The sequence below is a fragment of the Trachemys scripta genome, chromosome 9, assembly GCF_013100865.1.
Source record: "Trachemys scripta elegans isolate TJP31775 chromosome 9, CAS_Tse_1.0, whole genome shotgun sequence".
NCBI lineage: Eukaryota > Metazoa > Chordata > Testudines > Emydidae > Trachemys > Trachemys scripta.
The window spans coordinates 10,407,208-10,435,146 of NC_048306.1; the positions used below are offsets into that span (position 1 = coordinate 10,407,208).

Below are 27,939 nucleotides of genomic sequence, written 5' to 3' on the forward strand. Positions count from 1 at the left end.
CCTGTAAGGGGCATTTAATGGCAGAAGGTAATTCATTATAGTCCACTTTCTTCCTCTACTGCAGCAAAAATGGGGTTTAGAGGCAGCCTTCTAACCCATGAATACCCCACCATCGTTGTCCTCTAGACTTAAGAGACAATGCTCTGCTCTCACACTTCCTACTTGAGAGACTCTGCGAGGAACGGGCCTTCCATTTTCCTACTAGAACAGAGCAGCAGTTCAGAGGCATAGGTTGAATTCCCCCAGTGTCACCAGAAGGGAGAACCAGTGGGAAGTCAGCTTCTAGCAGACAACCTCCATTATTCCCTTTTTTCTCTCTCTGCTATCCCTGTGACAAGTGCTTGCAGGATTGTTCTTTTGATATACAATTGTTATTATCACTTGAGAGATGGGCAATGATGACCAACCTCTGCCAGTTTCAGATTCTGTCCCTCTGCCTTTTATCCATACCTCCTTCTCCAGTCCTTTGGAGCAGAAAAAGGTTTCTGCCAGAGACCACTGAAGGTAGTCTTCTTTGCTGCAGCAAAATGGAATTGTAAATCTTCATTTTCAATTTTTTATATACAGTTTATGCAGGGCCGCCCAGAGGATTCAGGGGGTCTGGGGCAAAGCAGGAGAGCTGTGGGGCTTGTACTCACCTGGCGGCGGTCTGGGTCTTCGGCGGCGGGGGGCCCTTCAGTCACTCCGTGTCTTTGGCAACACTGAAGGGTGCCTCTCCCCCCCGGGCTGTCCTGAATTTATGTAACTTAAATACTTGTATTCATGTTTGGTTTTTCTTGCAGGCAGGGTCTGACAGCAAGAACACACACATTGTGGCAATTCTTGCACTAGTGAAAGAGGCCCAATGGAAAGACTCATCAAACAAATTTCTCCCTTTATTTTCAACCATAGCAACAGTACAAGCTTCCCTTATCTCTGTTGTGGAATGACTGCCTCTGCGGGGATGGGACCGTGGCTCTGTGTCCAGTCAGTACATGCTTTATTTACATCAAGAGACAAACCTTTTATAGATTAGATCTAATCTCTTGTAAATTAAATATAAATGCTATAACTTACCTGGCCATTATTACCTCAGTTTGCTAGGAAACCAATTGTTTTATTAGGTCACAGCCGCACACCACAGGTATCATTATGATGTTCTAGAACTCTTTATTGAAGTTCACTGTAAGTTAGCATCATTTTAATATACCTCTGTCTAGGAGCATGAAGCTCAACTAATAGCATAAATAACTTCAGCTGAAAAAGGTCAAAGTGAGAAAGGAGGATTGGAGATGGACCTTTCTATAGCAGAAACTCCGCATGTTTCAGCTCAGGATGAAATGGTTGATTCTGCTGTCTCAATTTCTTCTGCTATTCCACTGTGTGATAGAACAGCAACTGGTGACTCTGCCTTGAGGTCTATAATAGAAGAAAATGCCTTTCAAGTTTTGAGTGATGGACCCTGGGTAAAAAGACCACGTCTTCTCTGTGATGATAGTTCCACTGAAGACAATGATTTTTTATCCCTCACCTTTCCAAAGAAACTATGGAAAATTGTTGAAAGTGATCAATTTAAGTCACTTTGGTGGGATGATGATGGAAATTGTGTAGTGATTGATGAAGAGCTCTTTAAAAAGGAGGTGCTGGAAAGGAGAGGACCTCTGCGAATTTTTGAAACTGATTGCATGAAAAGTTTCATTCGTCAGCTTAATCTCTATGGCTTTAGCAAAATGCGACAAGATTTTCAAAGGTCTGCCTCGCTAGCTGAATTTCTAGCAGAAGAAAAAGCAGCTTCTGCCTTTAGCAAGGTAAAATGTCAATATAATTTCTCAAAGCTCAAGATGCTATTACTTAAAATATGTTCAATGACTTTTTTGCATGTGCAAATAAGTTGTTTTATGCTTGTTATGAAGAGAATCTAGGAATGAGGGTTGTGAAGGATATTCTGACAGCCATAATTTCTCAAGGTATTTTCATGAACAATAAGAGTATTAAAAAAAAAAAGTGATTACTGTTTTTTTGCCCTGAAGTGACCATTTCAGTGTGGCTTTTTCCTACTCTCCTGAGCCTGTGAAACAGAGAGTGATCCTCCCACCCCCTCCTATCTCTTCGCTGGTTACTGGCTTCCTCCTGGTGCTAGACCTGAACTGCTTTCTTTCCCTCCTGACATTTGCTAAATGCTAGAAAGGTGGATATGGCCCTTGTGCTACTGACTGAACCTTTATGGCCTTCATTTAAATTACTAAGTCAATGGGACTTGTACTCCTAAATCACTTACGTGCTTTTGAAAACTTCCTACCATTAGGTAATATCCATCCTTACTGTTTAAACTCTGTTTTGATACTAGACCCATTAAAGGGACATAATCCATTAAAAATATTACTTTAAAATGTCCTTGCCTGTATTCCTAATAATACCTTTAAATGTCAAATTTACATTTCACCATTTCTGCCATGTTTGCTTTTTGCACTTTATTTGGCTTCTAACATGAAGCTGAGTTATTCATATCCATTTCCTGGTTTAAGGGCTAAACACGATGCTGCAGGTGAATGTTTAAATTCAAGGATGGATCACTGATTTTAAATGTTATGAGAATACTTCTGTTTGTTTCATCAAATCTTCACGGACTAAAATAGAGACCTAAAGTGCCTGCCAGTGTCCCTTCAATGTTAATGTTTGACCGTTTTATGTAGGCAAAATCTTAGCCAGAATGTGCACTTGACTCTTGCTTTTTTATCCTCACAGAGGTGATTAAATCTTTTCACTTGCTTTATTTAGTTACAGTTCTACCATAACCCGAATTTTAAGAGAGGCTCTCCCCACCTCCTTCCAAGGTGTAAAAGAAGAGTTGGCATCAAAAATACACCACCAGTTGCTTTCTCATTAGATGAGGAATTCAGTGAAAACTGCCTAAAGAGTGAGGGAAGAAGCTCAGATGTTCAGTCCGCCTTCGGAACTGCTTCCATGGAGGAAAATGACCTTGTTGCAACTGCTCCAAAGGAAAACCTGCAAACATGCGCACTAAGAAAGCCTACAGTAAATAAGGGACTTGCCAGAGCAACTGCCCGAATCAGAAGTGGATACGCTTCATCGCCAGCAGCTTCACTGAGGCCATCGGAACGTGCAACAGCAGAAGACAGTGAGAAGTTGAATCAGCTGGCTCCATTCCATTTACCCCAAAATAACAGCCATACTCAAGTCAGCACCCACGATATAGATTCCACTACAACTACATCCGCGACTTCTTTGTATCATGTCATACCTCCTGTATCAAATAGTCCCTTTGGATCTGTGATGGGGCTTCCTGCCTTCCCAACCATGTATCCAGACTTATCAGCTATGCAGGCTCATTGGGCTAGTTTGCTGCCATTTTGTAACCCATGGTTCTCAATGCCTATGATTGCAGCAGCCTCTGCCATTTCAATGTCAAGATCATCTCATCACCGAACTCCATCATACCATCACTGCCCTAATTGCAACTGCACTTCGAACAATGCATCTGCTGCCAAAGGTGTTGGACCAAAGCCTACTGAATATTCAGGATACCATCGATAAAGCAAAGGACTTTAACATTTCATATTCTGAGGGAGAAAGTCACTGACAAATCTGCAATGAAACTGTCTGAAGAATAAATGTCTTTTTCCAGTTTTCCTGTCCGATTTATATAAAATAATCCCAGACTTTATTTTATTTTCAGCAAGGAAGAATTAGTTCGGTAGAAGTAAATGGTCAGCTTTAATGATTTGTAGTAGTTAACAAATTTAGGGATAGAGACTAAGAGCAGTGTAATGTTTGAATTACATTTGGGCTGGTCATGTTCCAGCTCACCACCACCACCACCCTTCTTTGTCTCCGCAAAGAAGGCTGAAGGGCTGTGGTGGAGCCAAGCGAGGGGGAGGTAATGCCGGAGGACTAAGCCTCTTTTTGTTCTTGAGGTGATATGTGCAGCATGCAGCTCTATGTCTGAGGAATACACTTGTTCCAAGGCCATTTACTAAGGCTTGGTTTGCAGAGCAGGGTTTGACCTATGTGTTTAAACAAAATATCTATCTCATGATGCCCTTCTTACTCACACAGTACAGTGATCTTCACCTTTTGGGATAGCAGGTTTGCAACATGCTGAGGTGGATGACCCACAGTTTACAGAGTGATTCACGTTAGCTGTCATAAGAAATAAGATTACAAGTTCATAAATTAATGGTCAGCACATATTACTACAGTGTCTGGTATGTTCATTGAAAGATCTCCTAAATCAGGTCTAGGATAAGAGATCTATAAAATCAACAGACCAAAACTAAGAGATTGGTTTCATTCATTTTCAGCAAGATGCAGGTTAGGGTTTATTAAAAAGGAGAGAAAGAAAGGGGGGAGGAGGCAAGATTTAGGAATTACTTTACCATCTTGGATCCCTTTCACTCAGATAATTTTGAAAAGATGCTGCAATTCAGGGTTACTTTTGAGATAAACTTTGAAGTTAAATATTTCAAGTTCCAAAAAATGTGAATGTCTTTGTTCTTGGTGTAGCTATGGGCTACTGGATTGTAATTATTAGGGTCCTGCATACATTGTGACCAAGGGGCAGATCGTGTGCCCAGTGAAGTCAGTAGTAAAGCTTCCATTGAATTCAGTGGTGGAGGATTGGGCCACAACTGATGTGAGAGGGGAAACAAAATACAGGACAGTTAAAATATTTAAGGAATATTTATTAAATGAGATTTTAAAAAGTAGAGTGGAATAATTATTTGAACTTAGGGTTAGTAGTTCTTTTCACTACGATGTAAGAAAGTAGGGTTCAGGTTGAACATGCATTGAATTGCTTAACAATGATCCTTCTGCATGATTAACATGCCGCATTGAATTAAAATTATTCTTTTCATATATCTACTTGAGGGTTGTCTATAGCACCCATCCCCGTGGTATTTAAGCACTTCTCAGAAACCTGTATTAAAACCTACATCAAATCCAATTGATCTGGACTAAAGTGTGAAGTCCTTTCTGAGACAAAACATACTGGTTTCTGTAGGAGCACTGCCTACAGTCGATGTGCAGGATTGTGCCCTGGATGTGCAATAAAGAGCAATGCCTATTAGTTGTAAAATGTAATAAATATTCTGTGAATGAAATCTTCAGTGTTTTGAAGAGCAGATACAAGCAGGATAAAATGTTATGCCATTAATAGTGTATTAGTACCCAACTGTGCACCGTTCTGCATGTTTAGATTCATGGAAGTCTGCTGTAGTCAGCTCCCAATATTTACATCTTATATTAAATAAAATGACAAACTACCATGAAATTCAGAAGTGTGAAATGTATTGCAATTTTATAGAGAATTTAAAATTCAAAGAGTAAACAGAGTGGTTCATTAAATCCTAAATCAAGCAACTTCCAGTCACAGACCCGTGCCTCTGGAATTACTACTGTAAGACTCCTCTTCAGAAGGCGCTGTAAGCATTGCACATATGCAATCCACATAGTCTTTAAAAAAGACTAGATGATACGGCAGTAAAAATGTCCATGCCTAGTCTTCTGTGTTGGTAGCCTTGGTGAAAAACAGATGTATTGTGTGCTAGTGTAGATGCACCTGCTACACCTTCAAAGAACACAAAACTAAGAGATCTTTATATTGTCCTTGTATAAGAAGTTATAGGTGGCTTTCCTTGTTCACTGAGGGAACTTCTAGTATAATAAGGATGGCTGGGGAATGTAGGCATCAATTGATGCTATAATGGTCACAAGTATCAAGATGTGGTACCTTCCAATGAAGTACTATATGTGAGCATAATTTGGCATTGCTTACCCTAAAGAACATCTCCTTTAAGAACCATCACTTTCTGCAGACTAGCATATTCATTTTATTGTCTTTGTATCTACACCCTTTGTGCGGACATAATGCCACCCAGCCGTATCTCAGATCTGAAGGTTAAAATGGGCTTTGACACTTCTAAAAATGTCACCCCTTCTCTATCTGCCAGCTGGATCCTCTGATATCCATATGTATGCTTGGCCCCACATGAGGTTAGGTTTTGCCTCTGGCACACCTGATTCAGTGTTCTGCATGGAAAGCTGACAACTATTATAAGGTTTCCAATATTAAACAAGTAGTATTTAGGTAAAAATGGTTCATGGACCCTCTTGTTGCCAGTTAAACAGTATTTCTACTGGGAAATTATTTAAAAAAAAAATGCTTTTCAAACATTTTTCCTGAAGTCTTACTGAAGGAGACCAGAAGGAAGTCTTAGAAACTCTCCTCTTTAGACACAGAACATTATAGCCCAAGCAGAAGCGGTACAAGCCTTCCCACACTCCCCTACCAATGCACTGCAACCTTTGTCTGGGCAGATTGTGTCTATAAAAGAGGGCAGTTCAGACTCCATACTTGAGCCAATCATTGATGTCTTTGATAAAACAGCCAATAAGAGTACTGGTTTTTGTGATGTGGCAACCTGACAGCTGGACTAAGACAGTCAAACTCACTGAATGGCTATTAAAAGGAAAACATTTTGAGTCACTATCAGCTATCTGAGGATTTGAGCCAGCTACATGGAGAGGAAATCTTCAATAACCCATTACTCATCTCAGCCATTTAGCATAATTTATTTCATATTAAAATAGATGATAGCAGCAATTGTGTTCATTTTCTCATTGTGATGCTATATTTTCTGAAAGGGATCCTATTATGATGTAATGCCAATGTTACACATTCACTATTGTGATGTTCATGAATGCTTATACAAATTGTTGTATACTGTAATGGGTGTTTAACTTTCTGAAATGATCTATGAAAGACCAATATATAGTCTGATATTACTCAAAAGCAGGTGAGAAAATTATTTCTACTAAGAAAAATATTTGAACAATTTAAATTTAAAAAGATCAGTGTCTACTATTGTAAGTCCTCAGTATTTGGCGTTTGGACTGTAAATTCAGTGTAAAACAGCTGTTAAAGTAACCTTATTTTCTCCCACTTCACTTTTTAAAAGTCTCTGGAAAATTCAAATGATGGATGGTAGCTTGATGGAGTGGTGCAGGAGTATTTTTGTTTTAGTGGGTCAGAAAATTCTCTCGGAAATACTTTATGTACAAAGTTTTACTAACCAACTGAATCTGAATTACTTGTAAGGACCAAAGTGTGCAGAACTTGGCTACATTTCTGGAGGGTAAAGAGGATACCTCTGCATTATATGACGTCTTTGATCTGATTTCCTAGTAGGAAAAAAAAAAACTGATTAAGTGTCTGTTACTTCTGAGCCCAAGCCTGGGAGGTCCTGGGTGCTACACATCTCCCATGGATTTAAATGGGTGTTGACAGCATTCAGAACCTTACAGTCTTTTATATCAAGCTCTGCAGCTGTTTGATAAACTTGAAAATCCAGTCCCCACAAACTGCTGGAAGGGAGAAGGGACTTTGTTTCTTCTCCTGAATTGGTGCCTCCTGACTGCTGTAAAGGTGAGGCAGGATCTCCTACTTAGTTCCACCTCCCAAAATTCTTGGCTACCATAATGGGGAAGATCATTCTCTGTTATTCCACTCCCTTCTCCAGAACTTGCAGATTTCTGCAAAAGGGGAGGGTGTTTTCAAATCTACTCCTTCCTCCAAAGCTTCCAAGCTTCTGGTAGGGTCAGAGAAGGGGAATGTCTGTGCCTCTAATTCACGCGCACAGTCCATCCTGGTTCCTGCTAGGATCTCTCCTACTCGACTGTACCTCCAGTCTACTTCCTAACTACTGGGAGGGCACATGAAGGCAAGAGGTGGTTTCTGCTACTCCACTCTTCCCCAGGTTCCATTGTGGGGGTCCTCTTCCTCCTTGAATAACTTTAGTACCTGCCTCTGCTGCTACTCCGCACTTCCCCAAGCAGCAGCAAGAAACTGACGTGTGTCTCTACAGTTCTACTGCCGGAACAGCAGCAGTGAAACTGATCAGACGTTAATTTTTCTCTTCTGCTTGACAAGGCTAGAGGTAGCAGTAGAGTTAGGAAGATGACACTGCATCAGTTCACACTGTGTTGAGCACTGAAAGACTATTCTTGCAACAGTAAGGGTAGATACTTAAGATACAAATTAGAAAGCTAAAAATGCATATATTGATAATGTAAGTCCTCTCATTTGCCAGGACAAGCTTCCCCGAGGCTGGGGTGAGAATGGATTTTTCAAGTTTCTTTTTTTTAGGACAATGGGAGAAATAATTCAGATTGAAGATAAGCAGCAGAAGCTAATTCAAGTGTCATTTACATAAATGAAAACCGAAACCCAAGGTGCAAAGGATAGATTTTATGGCAGATTTTGGCCTATAAAAATAATGCTGAGAATGCAACTTGAAAAGGGAGAGTACTTTCCAAAAGCAATGCTGCACATGCATACACAGCTATTTTGGAATTGATATACTTTATAATAATCTGTTTCTTTTGTTACAGTTGTATTATCAAGCAGCAAGAGTCTTGATTCAGTTGTTAATAATAATGAAAAGAAACACTAAAACTAGAAGTTTTACCCTGGAGCCTGAGGGTAACAGCACTGACATAAAAGCTGTGGGTATGCCAGATGCTCAGGAACGTGCCTCAGCATGCTGCAGTGGTGGCCAGCAAACTGATCTGCCATCCCGTTCTCTACAAAACTGTGCACAAAAGCTCCTACCTCCTCAAGAACTGAGAGCAAGCATCAGCGAATTAAAAACTCACTCCGCCATCTTGACAGGGAAAAGTTCACAAGAGCAGAAAATAACAAATTTTGAAGCCATGAAGAACAAATATTGTGACCATTCAAACAAACATTCCCTCCTCTTTCCTGGACCTTCTCAGATAAGGGGGTCTAACAGCCGAGAATTAAAATATCACCCAATGGCCTTGACAGGACAAAGTTCACATGAACAAAATCCAGTTGATTGTGAAATCAAGAAGAACAAGATGTATCATTTTCATCCATACAAACATGCCAGATTTACTCCAGATATCCGCTATGGTATGGATTCGAGAATTGCTGCATTAAGTTGTCATCACCCCTTGACTCCAAATCCCATGCCAAGATTAGATCCCATAACCAGGCTTCCTATTTGTCAATGTGCTCACCTAGATTTAGCAGCTATGAATGCCTACCAGATTGCCAGATTGCCGTTCTCTCATCCATGGTTTTCCATGCCTATGATGCCATCTCTTTCTGCCATTTATATGCCCGGGGATGCCCCTCATCAACATAGGGCATCCCCACATTATGCTTACTGCCAATGCTTTTGCTGCCTTGGAAGCTGGAGAGCCTCAAAACCAAATTTGCAGTAAGAACTTTGGCTGCAAGGGAAAAACAAATGTTAGTGACATGCACTAAATAATTTTAACACAATTTTCCATTTTATTAAAATAAAATGTCCAGAAACTTAATTTTCTGTGGTTTCTTCTTCTTCTTTACTGCTTTTTTTTTTTTTTTTTTTGGTCCCTATTATTCTATGATTTACCTTTTAAACACAATATTCTGAAGGTGGGGCTGTTACTATTTCAGAGCAGTCAAAGAAAAACACCACCTAAGAAGAGGAGATTACTGGGGCAATGAGTTACCTTCTAATGACGCCAAAGCGAAAGAGTGCCCCCTCTAAATCCTTTGGATTGTAAGGTTTTCATATGATCAGCTACATCTTTTGCTTTTTTGTGGTTCAATAGTAATGGCAGAGTTTCTTCAGCCATGCATTTCATCATCATTTCCAACAAACCTACAGGATAGGTATTTCCTATCCTAAGTACAGAAGAAAGCTTTGGTATCTTCTATAAGCATGTGTGGTGACCACTCTATTGTCTTGAATGTCTAATTAGCCTGGATAATATTTCCCCAAACCTGGCTCACCATGTAGACTGGTTTATGATTTAGTACATAAAGAGATGATTAAAGGCTGTGGTCTATTGTTTAGAGTAAAACACTGAGAATCACTGTTCCTGGGTTCTATTTCTAACTCTGCCACTGGCTTGCTGTTTAGCCTTGAAAAGTCACTAAGCCTTGCTCCACCTTAATTTTCACATAAGTAAAATGGAAATAATAATATCTACCTCACAGTGCTGGTGGGAGGCTCAATGAATAATGTTTGTAAAACACTTTGTTTTTATTGTGTATTGTTTCTCAAAGGAGCTCAATGGATTATGGCTTGGTACTATTCAAAAGCTATACTAAACAGATAATTAATGGAAGAGTTTGTAAGTCCTATTGGAAGAAAAACAATATATGCACTGAACAACAAAGGATAGTTATACCTTAGATTCAAAGTGCTATAAAAAAACTGAGCTGTGACCATTGGCTGCCAGACATGGAGATGTGCTATAGATCTCATTCCATGGCACAGGTGAACTACCTTCTAGAAGCACAAACATCATCAGAGGTGAGTATTGAATGAGAGGTCAGTAGCACTAATGAACTATTGACCTGTCTATCTGGCCTGGATTTTAATGATTTATAGAGAAATGTAAAAATGGATCATTTAACAAAGGTTGCCTTTCTTATGCAGTATAAATCCACACTTAAAATCATCAACTTTGTCCAGAGGCTCATAGACCATGGTAGTGCTATATAATACTACTGTTAACCTATTTAATTCTTGGGCTGATTGTATTAGCATGCTTAATTCATTGCTGCATTTTATAACCTTGGTTAGGGCACAGGAGAAGAGAGGTATCTCTTTTACCCATGATTATTAATACAAGCCAATTGTATTATTTGGCAAATAAGTTTGAAGCAGCACCATTTTTGTAATTGTTACACACTCACAGTCACCCTTAACCTGTGCTCAAATAAGAAATTGAATAGGCGTTGTGCAAAATGGACCCCATAGGAATCAGAAGTGATATAAAACTGTTTGGATTTTTTGGCATAAACTAATAATTACCAGTAATTTAATTTTTACTGTTACCAGTGAATACCATCTTAAACTTAGAAAATGTGAGCCAAAATAAACTGAATTTAAGTAGTACTCAATGTTATTCCGATGTTATTTCAAACCTGCCAATCGATATGTCAGATAAATAAACTATTGCTGTCTCCGATTTTCAGTTATCTTCTAGAAAAATTCCTGTATATGCTAAGAATGAATATTAGCTAAACTGTTTAGAGAATACATCTTATGTGAACAAGAACATAGCTGTTAGTGATGGTCCCAAGCTGACAAGTTTGGATCCAAACTTTTCAATATTCAGGGGTGTGTTTATTGAAGATTTTGGCTAGGCCCGTGGCAGAGATAAGGCAAATTGCAAATTTCAGACCCAGATCTGAATCTCACTAAAATTCAGGTATGTTTGTAACTGGAGGTTTTGGTTCAGCCTCATATATATTGTAGTGCTATCTATTTTGTGCACAGTACAAACACACATAAGTTACACATAGGTAGACAAAGGTGAGTGTCCCAAGGTTCTTACAATCTAATGGCTGGATCCTTTTCTCATTAAAGTCGATAAGTTTTACCCGTAATGTCAATGGGGCTGGATGGGGTCCTAAAAGAGGTGGAGTATAAACAATAACAGATCAGGAACAATGGTAGGAGCAGACCATTTTGGAAAGGAAACCAGTGGTAGGCTAAAAATGTAAGAAGAGATTTGAAGAACAAGATGGAGATCAGTTAGTACATGAGAAAGGAGAGGCTGTCCCTAGCATTGGGGGCAGTGTGAAACGGGCATAAGATCATAGGGAGAAGCAATCAAATAGAGAACTACAAAGAAAACTGTATAATGTACCAATTGTAATTTCAATTAGATCACTTGTTTAATGGGTCTTGACTGTATCATGTTTACTTTAAAATATCTTAATGTCCCTACTCTTCCCCAAATTTAAAAAAAAATGAAATTAAGAGAAACAACTCTAGCTGAAGCCTTTGTCTTCCAGCTGGGAAGGTTACTCTTCAAACCACAAAAAGTGGCCCACATATATAGGTGAACCTGAGAGTCTAAATCTAACCCAAAGTATGCATTACCCCCACCTGAAACCCACTCAAGACTCCTTTAGAATTACACCCACTTAACATGCAACTTACAGTTTGCATATTACCTCTGAATTTGGCCTGCTGAGTCTAACTGAGACTCAGGACGTCTAAGCTGATGTAACTCACATACCAAGGGCCAGAAGAAAGAATATAGAAAGGAAGGGTGTCAGTAGGCCATTTCTCCTTTTATCTTCTTCCAGCTCCTCAGCCATTTAAATTACTCCAATTTAGACTCCGATGTGCACTCTTCTGTATCAGTAAGTGGATGTGATTCTGTCTAAGGAAGTCTATTTTATAGTAACTTACACCACTTCTAAATGTGGCCAAGCCCAAGCTGCCAGAGATTGGATTTGAGGAGACACCCAAACAGGATCCTCCTCAGTGTAACAAAGAAGAGGCTGGCAGTACAGTGTTCTCCAGAGGTGCTTTCAGTTCTGGAAGTAGCTCCCCCCTCAGATTCAAAATAGGCCTGGTTTATGGGCCTTCAGGGAACACTACAAGGCAATCTTTCAGACTGCTGCAGCAGACGGGGAGCTATGATGGAGTTTGGATCTGTGGGGGAAGGCAGGCTGTTTAATTTTATTCTTTGTGTAATTTATGGCAGCATTTCCTAGAGCCCTGGATAGGTGCCCTCTTAATTTTTGTACAATACTAAAGAAATAATAACCAGTTTGGCCCTGTATATATTTATACATGCGTAAATAATTTATCCTGCCACCCTAACTAGAATTTATGACATCGCTAGAGTAACAAAAAACGTATATGTCACAGCCATGGTGTCGCTTCACTACTGCAACGTTCTAGAACTTCACCTTACGCTGTAACCAAGTATTTATCATGTCTTTAGAACTATCCTGGACTGAGTACATTACATTTCCAGGTTTATCTTACTCCATCAAGATTCATGGCTACAAACACTTCAGAAAAAGACGACAAATTTAAAGTTATGTTTGATATGGCAGTAGCGCTAATATCCTCTGACAAAAAAACCTTCAGTCCTGAAAAATCAGATAAAAAGCTTTCATCCATTTCTTTAATGCTGGACCAGAACATACCAGGAGACGTACCTGTAAAGGACATTTTGGAAGAACATGCTTATGAAGTGCAAGAAGATGCCAGCTTCTCCAAAAAACTGCATTGCCGTAGCTGTAACCACAGTAAAGTAGAAACAGGCGAGATAAATGTACTTCTTTCTCTCTCCTTTCCCAAAAAACTGTGGAAGATAGTAGAAAGTGATGAGTTCAAGTCTATTGGTTGGAATGATCATGGAGATTGTGTCATTATAGATGAAATCTGCTTTCAGAGAGAAATCTTAGACCGAAGAGGCATCTTAAGGATTTTTGATACTGATAGCATGAAAAGCTTCATTCGACAACTCAACCTCTACGGATTCAGTAAAATACGTAAAAATATCACTTTGCCTCATTTTCAAGCAGAGAAAAACAGAACCAGAGCAAGAATACTGGTAAAGTAGTAGAAATCTATGTTTTAAATAATTTCCTTGCTTTACATAAAGGGACACATCCTTGAGTCTCCACCTTTGTGCCCTTGGCATAGCTCAGGAGAAGGTGGGGTACAAACATGGCTTTAAGTTATCTTTGTTCTGCCCTAATTCTTGAGCAGGCAGATACTGGGTGAGTCACATGACATAACATAGAGCAGCATGACAGATGCCGTATATTACACCAATTGCCCAGAATTCCAAGGAGCTGTTCCAAAAACCTGGGATGACTGGGGCACAGGGACAACTGGGCTGTGACGAGTTGGGTGTTCTGTTTGTACTTATGAATTTTGGATGATTTTATTAAATTGTATCATGAAATTACTGTGTCATAGAAAGCCTCTATGGATGTGGCTCCCCCGGGGTGAACAGGGTTGTGTCATGTCTCTGCCCCAGGCTAGAGCCAATGATGAATGATCAGCACTCAACGATTGTCTATTGGGACAATAGGTTTGCTCTGCCTCGAAGAAGACACTTTCTCCTCTTGTCTGAAGGGAAGGGGGTTTAGGTAGGCAGAAAAACAGAAGCAGGTGATCCAAGCAGAAGTCTATAAAGGGACTCGTGGGGGTAGCTGGGAGAAGAGAGCCATTTTCCACCAGATTAAGATGAGGGAGATTGATGTAACCTGCAGGGGCTGGGTAGGTTAGGTAAGGGGATGGGGGAGCTTTCCTGTCTGTGGGAGCACATATGATCCCCCAAGGAAAGGGTGAACTAGTGAGGAACATTGCTTTTAGGATGTTTAATATAATCTGTACTATAGTGTGCATTATCTGTTAAGTAAAGGGCATAAAGTTGATAGACTGAACAAAATGTGTACATTAACTGCTTCACAATTACTATCTGGGCCTTTGGGAGTTAAACTGTAAACCAGAAGCGTCCCATTTTTTGGGGTGGAGTTCTGGGAGAGGAATGTGTTTAAGTACTGGGGTGTCTGAAGGGTCAGCACTGTGCCAAGAGGGAGTAGGCAGCTAGACAGCAAATTCCAGCACTTAGAAGGAAGGTCTGCACCCTGAGGTTCACCCCCTGGGAATTCAGAGCACAGAGACTTGGATTCCCCTCACAGCAATCCTAGTGGATGGGCAGGAAGGGGCACTCACTAGGATCTGTGACAAGGACCAGACCCTTTCTCTAAGCTATGTGCCCTGTGCCTCTGGAGGAAAAGAGGTTGTACACACTGTGGCATTGGAGCCACTTCAGCAGCTTCACTTAGGGCTTGTGTATACTTAAACTGCTATAGTGGCACACCTGCACTGCTGTAGTGCTTCAGTGTACATAATTCCAATGGGAGGGGTTCCCCTCAGTGTAGGTAATTCCCCTCCCTGAGAAGTGGTAGCTAGGTCTGTCGACCTAGCACTGTCTACACCGGGGGTTTGGTGGCTATCGCTACGTCTCTCTGAAGGTGTGGATTTTTCACACCCGAGAGGTGTAGCTATACCAATGTAAAAGTCCTAGTATAGACCAGGCCTTAGTTAGGGGACTCCTCAGGTCCTTTTAAGTAGAATGTATAGCTGCTTTATGCTGCTGGAGTAGTGCTGAAGATCTGGCCCCAAATGTCTTCCGCCTACACTGCTAAATATGAAATGATTTAAAAATCCTCAAAGTAATGTATATTAGAGGATTCTAGCTACATTAATTGTATACAGCAAAATCAAAAGATAGAGTGTTTAAATAATTTATCTATATGAACATATCTATGTACTATCCAGAAAAGAGGTCTCAAGTCAGCCTCTACCAAAAAGGCTGATGTGGCTGGCATGTGAGGAAACCTTAAAGTCATAAACAATATAGTTTTGGAACTGTGTGTGTTAGCATAGGGAAAAGATAACAGTTAACAAGAAATATAAATGTATAAATACCAAAACTGTCAATAAATTACTTATGGTGTATAATTAGGAGTAATGGGATTAATAGGCTGACTATCAGGAAGAACTTCCTGATAGTGAGCCTTGTTAGAGTATGGACAAGTGGTGAAAACCCTATGGCTTGGGACATTTAAAACGAGATTAGGCAAAGCACTAGAAAAAGTATTGTAGAGAACACCACACCATTGCCTCAGACGGATAGACTAGATGCATTTTAGGTCTTTTCCAGTTACTATAATTACACTTAAATTAAATTAAAAAAAACAAGTCATTCAGCTATGAAATTTAGAAAAATCTTTCATGTCTTACAAAGTGGTCACACCATACCTAGATCCTACATTTTATACTTAGGCAAAACTCCTATTAATTTAAATGGGAGTTTTATCTGACTAAGGGACACAGAGCTCAATAGCGTTTTTATTACTAGAGAGAATCTGAGGTTTAGTATGACAGTTCACAGCATGTAGACAATAGGTACCAACATTATTTATGGCAAGGTATCTTATGTTTGTTTCACAAGTTAAAACATTCTGAACCTTATTGTTACATGTTAAATTTAAAAAATGTTTGGGATTTTGTTCCAGTTGTACCACAATCCATATTTTAGAAGAGGGTGCCCCTTTCTCATTCAGAGAATGAAGAGAAGAGTTGGCATCAAAAGTAATGAACAGCTAAATCCCATCAGTCCTAATTTGAAGAGAAGAAAGCCAGCCGCTCCAAAGAAATATATTTCCTTTCAAGATTCAATTCCGCCAAATGATTTGCAAACACCTTGTCTAAAAGAAACAATGCATAACAACCTACAAAAGAATTCAATAAATGCAGGGAATGGCAAAATGAACCATTCCTACCCAGTCTCTACACCATGGCCTTTGGAAAATGGAACTGAAAACTCTATTCAAAATGGTATTTATAACCAGCAAAGAAATCCATGTATGGATACTAATGCCACCAGCTCAATTTGTCCATATTTTCCTCCGACTTTAGAAACAGGGCTTGAACCCTCAATGGGACTCCATCGTTTATCTGCAACTTACCAGGACTTTGTGTTCATGAATGCTCAGTTTACTACTTTAATGTCCTTTTGGAACCCCTGGTTTTCAATGTTGATGGCAGCAACTTCATCTATTCCTTTGACAGAAACTCTCAACCAACAATCTACTTTTCCAGGTCAGCCATGTTCTTTATGCAACTGCTATGGTAACACTGAGCCTTCTGCCAGCTGTGATTCTGCAAACTCAAATTCTGCAGAACTCTTGTGACTGGCAAATTACAGTTTATAATGGCTGAACCAGATCACGTCTTTTAAAAATAATATACAATTAAACTGGTTAAAAAGTCTAAGTAATGGGAGTATTTATTTCTTCTTTACACTTAGGTTTGTTTATGCTGACTACCTGGGAAACTTGAGTTAGAGAGTCTTAAAAATGCATGCTTCCACCCACCAGCTGTAAAACAAGTGAAGTAGTAGTACTCTAACAGTTCTTTTAGACATAGGGATCATATACCCCAATCCTGGCACTCAACATTCACAGAACTGGGGCCTGTCAGTAGAAATCCATTCCTTTGGCGTGATTCCCAGTGAAGGTTTAAGGGGAAAAGATCTAATTATCTGTAAACTTCTTGTATTTGTACTAGTACTTTACAACTATTTAAAAAAAAAAACAGAATCTCAAAAAGTAAGTTTCCGTTTTGTAGCCACAACATTAACTCCCTGGAGTATTACATTCAGTTCACTTCAGTGCCAGAAAAGATACTGACAAATTGGCGAGAGTTCAGAGAACTATAAATAGTTGTAGGGACTGGCTTATCAGGAACAATTATAAAAGGCTTGTATAAAAAAAAAAAAGCCAAGAAAAAAAACAAAGTGGAGGAGGAAAGCGTATTTGAAGGGTGCAAGCACCTCGGATGGAGAATTATTTAGGGAAATTCCAAGAGGGGAACTAGAATTAACAGGATGAAGTGAAAAATGTACAATGACTATCAAGAAAAGTTTCTTGGCAGTGAGATCTCTCTCACTGTCTAATAGTTTTCAGTTGAGCTGGTGGAAGCCACCTGGGGACATATACAGCTGTGTAGATAAACATTAGAAAATGTACTCCAGGAAGAATTACGTTCTGGCCATTGAGGGATAGACTGGTTTTCCAAATAGGTCTCTTTCATTTCTAGTTTCAAGGAGTCCAGAATTCTGTGACAATTTAGATACCCACAATCCTCATATTTAAAACTCATGGGGGTAGTAACAATTACATTTAACCCGTATTTGCATTGAGACATCTAAATTTCTTCTATTAACAGTTACATTTCCTCCACTGAAGAGGAGGGGATAGGGGAGTAACAATACAGTAAAAAAAATCTATTTTAAGTGATCAGAGGAAAGGCTGAAAAATATATTAAATTTAAAGCTCAGAATGATACAACAGTATATCACTCCAGATGAATTTCTATGAAGTGGCAATGGGAAAACTAAAAGAAGTTGAAACATGTTCAATGATCTCAATCAGAAGTCCAACGCAATATGGCAATCTTTATTTTAGGGAACATCCTCACCCCTGCCAAGCTCAGGTATCTGGACTTCATGCAAGAAGAGAACCACAAAGATACCCAAAATTTCAAAAGTGGTAACACAGGCATTTCAGCAGTGCTGCAACAGCATCTTAAATACATGTTCCCCGTAATGCAGAGGAGACTTATTAATGGATCCACATAATTGCAAATCCATCAACTACTGTTCCTCCCCAGCCCAGCCTGCCTCCTCTAGCTGTGTGTTTCAGGTGACAGAGGGTTCTATGGAGTAGAGTGCTATGGTGGGCAAGGACAGCAGGGGCCCTGTGCAGGAGCCAATATTCAGTGTGACTGCTCCAGCTGGGGCCTGAGAATAGGCCTGAATTTGCCCCTTGTCAATTAATTTGTAATCTTTGAGCAGAATAGTCATTTTTTTGTGCTTAATTTTATTTCAGTATTTAATTCCCCACCATTTACCAATCTTTTCCATCTTAAATTAGAATACTAAAAGCTATTTCAGGGGTCGGCAACGTTTGGCACGCGGCTCGCCAGGGTAAGCACCCTGGCGGGCCGGGCCAGTTTATTTACCTGCTGACGCGGCAGGTTCGGCCGATCGCGGCCCCCACTGGCCGTGGTTCGCTGTCTCGGGCCAATGGGGGTGGCGGGAAGCCGCGGCCAGCACATCCCTCGCCCGCGCCACTTCCCACCTTCCCAATTGGCCTGGGACGGCGAACTGCGGCGAGTGGAGGCCGCGATCGGCCAAACCTGCTGCATCAGCAGGTAAATAAAACTGGCCTGGCCCGCTAGGGTACTTACCCTGGCGAGCCGCGTGCCAAACCTTGCTGATCCCTGAGCTATGGCATTTGTTCAGTTACACTTTTTACAAATGCATCTATAACACCAAACATGTTCTTGTCCTCCCAAGTACTAGTCATGCTATAGAGTCTATAAAGGGGAACCAAAAACTCTATCATTAATGCAAAGGAGTGTCTGAATATTATTAGATATAACTTCTATTTATATAGCACTTTTGATGCCAAAGGATAAAAGGCACTTTATAAACTTAAACTGTTATAAAGAAATTGCATCATCCCACTAATGAAATGTAATCACCACTGGAAAGCACAGCAGCACATAGCAACACCAGCTACCCTCTTAGGGTAGGAGGTGAAGGAGAATACTGTACTAGAAATTGTAATGGGAATTTGAATAGGCAGACTGAATCCATAATCTGAACTAAATTTAAAGGGAAAGCTAGATATTATACTGCATGGTTGTGTTTTGTTACTACCTACATATGTAGGGGAAAATGAAATGCTTACAAACATCTGGGCAGAAATTCATATTTTATTTCAAAATAAGACCTATGTCCTAGAATAAGAGTTGTAACCTACTCTGAAACACTGATGCTGAATTTTAATTTAGTCCTCCTTTAATCCAAAATTTAAACACATGCTTAACTTTACTTACAGGAGTAGTTCTTCTGAAATTTAAAAATAAATAAATATAGGAGTCAATGGGACTATTCACATGCATAAAATCTTTCTAGGACCAGGGTCTGAGTTTTTATTTACAACAAATATAACTGAACACTTTTTCATTCCATTATCATCCCACAGCCTGATGCAGCCACACCTCCTTTTAGGTTTCAACATTTAAAATAGGTACATCTATATCTCAATATATTAAAAAAATTTAAAAAAAAACATTTACAATTGTCCATGTGTACACATACAAGACACAAACAATATAGACATCAATAATGGTCGTTACAATGACATCTCTTCATTAGTAGATAGAAAAATAATTCCATACATTTTCTCATTATTTCATCTTCTTATTACGGAGTCACAAAAAACAAAAAAAACTCAAATCAGTTTTTGCCCCATATCTATTTCTATAAAAAACATTCACCACGAATACATTCCAGAAGGCAGCTTGGGGAAAAAATAAAAATCACCTACATATATGAAGCTAAACTAATGACATCTGACACTACAACTTTAGACTCAGGTAGCCTCAAATATAGCTTAATGTTCCAAAGGGATCAGTTCCTTTGGGATATCCACTTGCCATACATCTTTGCCCCCTTTAGCAGGAATAGGTTCCAGTAGCCATCTTGGATTTGAAACAACAGTCAAATATTTCTGCTCCAGGCTAGTGAGTACAGCTTGATTTTCCAGCTCCAAAATCTTTTCAGGAGATAAATTTTCTGGATACTGTGAGGTCTCTCCAATGTCAACTAGCCCTGTATTATAAATACAAAAGTTACTTGCCAGGTTAGTTCCCCTCCCCAACAGAAGTTTTCCAAAATAAATTCTCAACAACTTCCCAGTCCACATAAAAAACAACTAATTTATATTATAGGAAGGTCTCTACATCCAATATACACACCTTAAACAACGAGTGTCAATCTCTGCAAAAGGCAGCCTATGTGACTCAAGATGAAAAGAAAGATGAGCTGAAGCATGCAGCTATAAGATTAATAACTCAGTGCAATGTAATTCTGTTAAAAAGAAGTTCTGCAACTACTGAGGTATTATTGAAAACTTGGGAGCCAAATTCAGCCCAGGAACAGCTCCTCTTAAAAAAATAGAACTGTGCCCAATTATAACGGCTGAATTTGCCCCTATTTTATTAAAATATCAACAAAAGAAAGTAAAAGGGGTACTAGACAGCAGGAACTTTCATATCTTTCCATGATTAAACATTTTTATGAAATAAAGGCCAAATAAATCCTCATTCCTTTTTACAGTTTAGCATGTGATTTAGGCAGAGATTATAAATCTACATACACCTCTACCTCGATATAACGCTACCCGATATAACACTAATTCAGATATAACGTGGTAAAGCAGTGCTCCGGGGGGGCGGGGCTGCACACTCCGGTGGATCAAAGCAAGTTCGACATAACGCGGTTTCACCTATAACGCAGTAAGATTTTTTGGCTCCCGAGGACAGCGTTCTATTGAGGTAGAGGTGTACTACCTAACTATTTTCAGTATTGTACAGATGGAACAATATTTTGGTTTATGTGATAAACTGTTCCTAAGGAAATAAAAATATTAAAATGAAAATGCAAGAGTTGGTCGGACAAAAGAATTGATATAGATGAGGCTAAAAACAAAAAATGGATACAAACTTCACAACTACACATACAATACATCTACTTCAACATAATTTAAAGCAAAGAAACAACACTTCTGTCATAATTTTGTACCTCAGTAATAAACTTCTCCATTGCCCAAACAATAAAAAACAATATTTGGAGTATTCAACCATTTGCACAATTGAAAGAGGCAGCCATCAAAATAATGTACTAACATGATATGAAAAGCATGCCATGACTTCATTTAACTATAGGACCACTGTAAAATAATAAAGGACTCTGAAGCTCAACATGCAAGTAAATACATGTACAATCAGCATTTTTAGTAACATAAATTTAGCATCTGGCCCATTTTAGACCCTCTCAGACTATTACAAGCTGGGCAGAGGGTGCTGGCATTTGAAAATTTAAGCCCCAATCCTGCAGATACCTATGCATGAGCTTTACTTTGTGTGTGTAAAGTTGTCTCATTGACTTCAGTGCCACTACTCATAGAACCTAAAGTTAAACTTGTACATAAGTCTTGGCAGGATTGGCACCTTACAGTCACTTTTCTAAGCTCAGCTACTCTTTAAGATTTCATATACTGCATTACAACTTTCGGCCCAAATAGGACCACATTTCCACCTACTCAATCTCACTGATATCAATAAGGTTGCACAAGTGGAAAGGACAGCAAAATCTAGCCTTTTGTATTTATCTGGTATTTTATTTTTAATGTTTTTGTGAACTTCACAGTACCTCACAAAAAATTACAAAGTTATAAAAAAATTGTCTAGAAACAGGTTACAAAATTTGTGCTTAAGAAACTGTGTTTACAAATTTAAAACATGCTTAGGACTGCGTGCAATAAAAAAGATCAACATTGCTTACCAGCAATAACTCCTCTGCCAAATTTTTCCCCTTTATCTAGTAACTCTTGAACTTGTGTAGGTGTCATGCCAAGTCTATTCAGAAGGATCTCTTTCCATGTTTCATCTTCCCAGTCCTTAAAAGCTATGTGAATAGCAATAGTGCAGTTCTTATAGTCTACCAGCAAAGGACGCCAACGAGTCTCTATTGTTTTGACTTTGTTCAAAACCAATCCAGCATAGGGTTGCCGGAAGGAAAGACAGCCAAATATCATCTTTCTTCAGAGTCACTCTTTACCTTATATTTCTCTCATATCCTGTTTAGTTTATGAAGGGGAAAAAAAATTAATTAGTTTAGCACAACACCCTGATGTCTAGGACTTGAAAATCTATCCAGCAGTGGCCACTGAAAACTAATGCATCTGCCTGCACAACAGTCTTGGGAAGTTTTGCAAAATATTCTGATTATTCAAGTCACTGTACCTTCAGAATGTCTTAGAATTTCTAGAAAGCAATATGACAGGTTTCAGAGTAGCAGCCGTGTTAGTCTGTATCCGCAAAAAGAAGAACAGGAGTACTTGTGGCACCTTAGAGACTAATAAATTTATTAGAGCATAAGCTTTCGTGGACTACAGCCCACTTCTTCGGATGCATATAGAATGGAACATATATTGAGGAGATATATATACACACATACAGAGAGCATAAACAGGTGGGAGTTGTCTTACCAACTCTGAGAGGCCTTGTAAGTATTCTCACACTTCTTATCAAACTGTCTGTACTGGGCTATCTTGATTATCACTTCAAAAGTTTTTTTTCTCCTAATTAATTGGCCTCTCAGAGTTGGTAAGACAACTCCCACCTGTTTATGCTCTCTGTATGTGTGTATATATATCTCCTCAATATATGTTCCATTCTATATGCATCCGAAGAAGTGTGCTGTAGTCCACGAAAGCTTATGCTCTAATAAATTTGTTAGTCTCTAAGGTGCCACAAGTATTCCTGTTCTTTTTGTAGAAAGCAATAGTGAGTTTTCAAACATTTAATCTGTCTTGACACTCCAAAAATTAGATTATGATCAGTTACACTGGTGTCTATTATCATTTGTATGGTAGTGGCTAGAAGCTCCAACCAAGATCAGGGCCCCGTTGTAACAGGGCGCTGAACAAACACAAGAGTGAGAGACTGTCTCTGCTGGACAATGTTACAATTTAAACAGACAAGTCAAACAGAGGGTGGGAGATAGGAAATATTATCCCTATTTTACAGAGGGGGAAAGCTTTTGGTAGAGCCAAGAACTGAACTCAGACCTCCTAAGTCCTAGGCTAGTGCTTTACCCACAAGACCCTTACTAAATCAGATGTTACTCTGTCACCGTAACTGAGATCAGAAACTAGCTACAGATATTTACAAATAGAAATTAAACTTTTCCCATTAGTTTTCAGCCCATGTCATGGAGAATGTTTCAGAAGAAAGAAGCAAAATGCAAGACATAGGGACAAGAGTGGGAGCAGGACACAAAACGAATCATTAGTCTTGAAGGTTTGGAAGAATGAGGGAGGAGTTGGAAAACGGGAGAGCTGAGAGGCAGGAGCTAAATTGTCCTGTGCCTTGTAGGCAAGGGCAAGAAACTAAGAATCGAATGAGGTGGGCCTGCGAAAGGCAACAAAGATATTTGAAGAGGGTTTGACCTGCCCAGAGTGGCAGACAAGATGGAAATATGCTAAATCTAACTATAACTATGTTTGTTTTTTCAAACACAATGAGAACAGTATGTTGATGGGATTTACCCTTGTTTGTTTACAAATCAAATGCTGGGGCACTGTGCTACAGAGCAGGAAGGCCAACATGTTAGAACAACTAGAAAAGTCCACCTTTGGCAAGAAGTAAACAAACAACATCCAGGGGAATTAAATGTTTAACAATACTGTACGCTCAACAGTATGAGGTATTTTCGCTAGCACAGCAAATTCATTTTATACATGGTATTTATCCTGACAGTGCCCAGTATTATTTTTAATAATAATTAAAAAAAAATCATTCAAGTTGTCTCAGACAGGAGAGCCACTTGCACCATTCATATGGGGGCTGTTCAACACCCAGCCAAGTGCTGACTCAGGGCCCCTCTCACTCTTCATACTGGGGCTCCCCCCCCACCCTGGCCCCCTGGCCCCCTTGGGCTCCCCCCCCCCATCAGCTCAGGGCCCCGCGCACCCTTGGGCCCCTCGCCCCCTTCAGACGGGGGTTAAGACCCGCCCAACGCGCTCCCGGGGCCCTCACCCATCGGCTCGTCGCTTCCTCCGCCGCCCGCGTCTCTCCCACGCGCTGAGGGGTCTGCAGTGACTCTCCCGCCGCTGCTCCTCGCCACCAGGCCTCGCCCCTCCCGCCGGCCCGCCCACAGCCGGAGCGGGGAGCTGGGGAGGCCGCGGCGGGCTGGGGCTGGCGCGCTGCTTGGCCCTGCTCTGAGGGGCAGGGGGAGCGACACCCCCCACCTCGGCTGCCCGTTTGGTGACAGCGGGAAGAGACGCCGGGGGGTGCTGGGCGTATCCGAGTTCAGGGGCCCCGCCCTGCTCAACCCCCTGGGCCGAGCCTGCGGCAAACGAGCTGGACTCAGCTCGTCTCCATCGCTCTTGCCTGGGGCAGTGACCTGCCCTGAGCGGGGACCCCGGGTGCCTCGCCTTCCCCTGACACCAGCTTGGGCCCCCCCCCCCCGGCTCTGGGCCCCGGGTCCTTCCTGGGGGGGGCAGGGAGGATGAAGGTAGCAAGCTGGGGTAGCCCTGCAGGGCTGTGGGGTTGTTGCCTTGGCGGGCACTAGCTGGCACAGGGTGCTCTTAGGTAATAGCAGGGAGCCTCTGGATGCTTGGGCCTGTTTCTGCCTCCAGATACTGTGGTGTTTAGCGTTAGATCAAACCAAACAGACCAGTATTGATACCGTCAGATAGTTCACCCCAAAGCACTCTTGCTCTGTAAAATCTGAACATCAGAGGTTGAAGTTTATTCAGCACTAGACTTGTTTGATAGGTACACAGCTCTTTGCATCTTCTGGCGGTATTGGTTAATGGTTGCTGGCCAGTTCCCCTGTGAATCAGCTGGGTTTGCCTCTCTTCTGCCTGCCTGCTCTGCAGCCAGGTTGGGCCTTCTCTAGACTAAATGTTGTCTCTTAAAATGCCCCACTATTGCTACCAGCGGTGGAGTGCCGCTGGTAGGATTAACAGGGGGCTTATTGATGTAAATTGTCTTCTGGTAGATTCTGGTGCTTTAACCATTTACTACTCTGGTTAAAATGCTGGCAGATGGTCTTTGCTAGCTCCTCCACCGTTGCAGAACTGCACTGGTGTTTGCAACAATGGGCAATTTTAAGAAAAAAAAAAAGTAGGAACAATCTTACAATTTGAAAAGTTCAGTAAATAGAGCAGGATGAGAGTGAGTCAGACTGCTGCCAGCCAAGCAGCATCTTCCCCATCCCTCCCTGCTAATGGTCCACTGATTTTTGGGTGAGAGAGAGGTCTGTAGGGGGCGTTGGCTCAAAGTAGACAGAAAGCAAAATATGCTTTCAGGAGAGTCAAAGAGATCTAGTGGAAGGTGCAAAAGTAGAAGAGTGAGATCAAGGGGGATGGGAAAAGGTAGAGGACGCCAGAGGAGGAGGAAAAGAGAGAGGGGAGGACCTAGGGTAGACCTGGAAACAGACAAAGGAGAAAAAATAGTAAGAAAATAACAGCTTTTAGGTTCAGTTAATTTTATCTTATTTGTTCTTCCATTTCATTGTATTTGTCCAGCATGTGCCCCACAGCCACATCAAAGGGATAGTGTTGCACTGGGGATTTGAAGGTGAACTGATAATTAACAAATAATTGTTAGTAAGTAGCATAGGATAACTCAGCACAGTTTCAGTTAGAAAGCACAGTGTTTTTGTTTCCCTCTGGCCAACTCCTTTTCGAAAGGATACCCCAGCAGATACTGTGCTCAACCCCATAGGAGTCTGCAAGGGAGATCCTGTTGCTTGTTTTTGTAATTTTGAAAGTGAATTTTTTACTTTATACCCTCTTGCATTTCCAGTGCTAATAAAAATTTTGGAAATAGGTATGGAGAGATTTCTGTTATTCCTGTAAGCTCCATTGTGGTACAGTTATGACTTTGAGGTCTCTTTGGGATGTCACCTAGAATGGAAGGCAGTGACACACAGCGGGGCGGGGGAGAGGGCAGGTTTAAATAACAAATATATGGCATGCCATTTTTGTTCTGTTTAACTGGGGTATTCAGCACGTATTTTACTATTATAGTTGACCATATGTATTATTTTAAGTTACATGCCTTAGACATGCATCAAAGTGGTTGCCCTGCTGCTCATTTTCATAGGGGAACTGAACAGCAAAAATAAAATTAACAAGATCTTCCTGAGCTAGTACCTGGTGCTGAAAGTGGGGAGAGAGCGAAAATGATCTCCCCATATAAAGAGTTTAGAATTAGTCTAGTTCCTCCCTGCCTTATATAAAAAGGGAAAATAATAAAGAGGTAGTCAGTTGCCTTGTGCAGCCAGATCCAGTGTAAGAAGGCTAGGTACAGATGGAAACTAAATAATCCTAGTCAGGTTCACTATTCAAGCTCTTTACACATGGAGCCTGGGCAAAGGAAGAGAAAAGGGATGAGGAAAAAGTGGCTAGTAGGAAAAATTGACTGTTTGCAAGCAGAATTAGAAGAGGGGGAAAAAAGCAGAAAAGAAGGAAATAAAGGAAAGGAGAGAAATCAGAGACAGAAAGAAAAGATAGAATGGTGAGTTAAGGAAAAAATTATCATCAGATCCAGTGATGATAATGTGTCAGTATCACCTCTCCCCACTTGCAACTGGAAGTTTCAAAGTAACTTTTAAAATTATGGGGACTCAAAGATGGAGAAGGAAAGATGATTTTTCTAGAAGTCAGAAGAAAAATGGGCTACTCCTTCAAGTATCCGAAGAAACTGTCACCCAGAAAGTCATCGAGGTTCCAGGCAGCAAAAGGTAAGACCAAAGCGACATTTTCCTATGGACATTTGTGTTTGTGGATGCAGGCTTCTGAAATTAAATTAGTGTTGTGTGCTGTAAACAGTGATTTGGGAGGAATAGATTGTGCCCTCTTGCTTTTTTGATGTAAGTTGTTCAAGTCGTTTTCTGGCAGCTGCCTTCACTATAGACCTCCACTGAATAGCTAATGTTCTAATGAAAATAACCCTAATCTTAACCTCGCCACATAATTTTAACTGCTGAGGCTATTTATTATCCTTGCTACTATTTTCTGGGATTCTTACTGTTTTTCAGTATCCCTCCTACTGCGATATTTCTAGTGTTCTCCACAGTATTCCATATAGGGTCATACAGTTCCTTTTTACAATGCTATAATGACAAGACAAAATAAGCGACAAATTTAATGTAATTGTGATTATTTAGGTTTTTTTACTTTAAATGTTCTTTAATTGTAGGTTATTTCAGTCTTATTAGATCTGTGTGATTAGTGCAAAGACCTGTTGAATCTGTATTCAATTGCAAGTGTTGCTTTATTGCTTTTGCTGTTATTATTTCTGTTATTTTTCCACTGCAGTAACTGCTACAAATGTGAGGCCAAATTCCTCTCTCTGTTTTGTGAAAGAATGTTTGGATTTACATGCATGTAACCCATACCAGGATTTGGTCCAATATCATTTGTGTTTGATTGTATAAATATAATGCCTTGTTTCATGATCTAGAGGGAGATTTTTAAAGACACCACAGGGACTTAGTCGTCAAATTCTCATTGAAAGTTTAAAAAAAAATTAAATGCATTTTAAATTTTTAAATACAGACGTGGTTATTGCCATATAAGGTGAGTAAATGTTATGTAGAATTGTCATATCAGATATATCATATTAGCTAGTCTAGTCCAGAAACTTCTTTTCTATGGGTCAATACTGGATGATTCATTGGAAGGAAAACAAACAAACAAAAAAACAAAACCCCAGCACCTACCTAATACCCTGAGCCTGCAAAGATTTATGTTACTTATTATGCTTTACTTTTATGCACTGAGAGTAGTCACATTGGCTTCAATATGACTATTCAGTGTTTGAATTTAAGCTCATGCATAAATCTTATTAGGGCTTAATTGTACAATGCTGTATACAAGTGAGGAAATTCTTTCTGATGCTGACAGATGATCAGATTATATCTAGGAGCTTGAGA

General features: G+C 40.2%; 3 protein-coding genes across 3 annotated transcripts in view; 2 read left to right on the top strand and 1 right to left on the bottom strand.

The window, feature by feature from the left end:
• The first annotated feature begins 658 nt into the window (after positions 1-658).
• On the top strand, positions 659-3,627 carry LOC117882816 (heat shock transcription factor, Y-linked-like). The gene is made up of 2 exons (XM_034781627.1): positions 659-1,787; positions 2,758-3,627. The coding sequence occupies exons 1-2, from the start codon at positions 1,272-1,274 to the stop codon at positions 3,532-3,534; spliced, it is 1,293 nt and encodes a 430-aa protein (XP_034637518.1). The 5' UTR covers positions 659-1,271; the 3' UTR covers positions 3,535-3,627.
• Positions 3,628-19,312: 15,685 nt separating this feature from the next.
• On the bottom strand, positions 19,313-24,158 carry LOC117882817 (protein EOLA1-like). Its single transcript, XM_034781628.1, has 3 exons — positions 24,030-24,158; positions 21,772-22,066; positions 19,313-20,037 (listed from the first exon to the last, which is right to left on the bottom strand). Exons 2-3 carry the CDS (start codon positions 22,022-22,024, stop codon positions 19,820-19,822), a joined length of 471 nt encoding a protein of 156 aa, XP_034637519.1. The 5' UTR covers positions 22,025-22,066; positions 24,030-24,158; the 3' UTR covers positions 19,313-19,819.
• Positions 24,159-26,727: 2,569 nt separating this feature from the next.
• MAMLD1 (mastermind like domain containing 1) overlaps positions 26,728-27,939 on the top strand; it is a 338,436-nt gene continuing 337,224 nt past the window's right edge. Inside the window, exon 1 of the mRNA XM_034781141.1 lies at positions 26,728-26,745. The gene's annotated coding sequence lies outside the window, so the exon portion shown is untranslated. The remainder of the gene's footprint in view (positions 26,746-27,939) is intronic.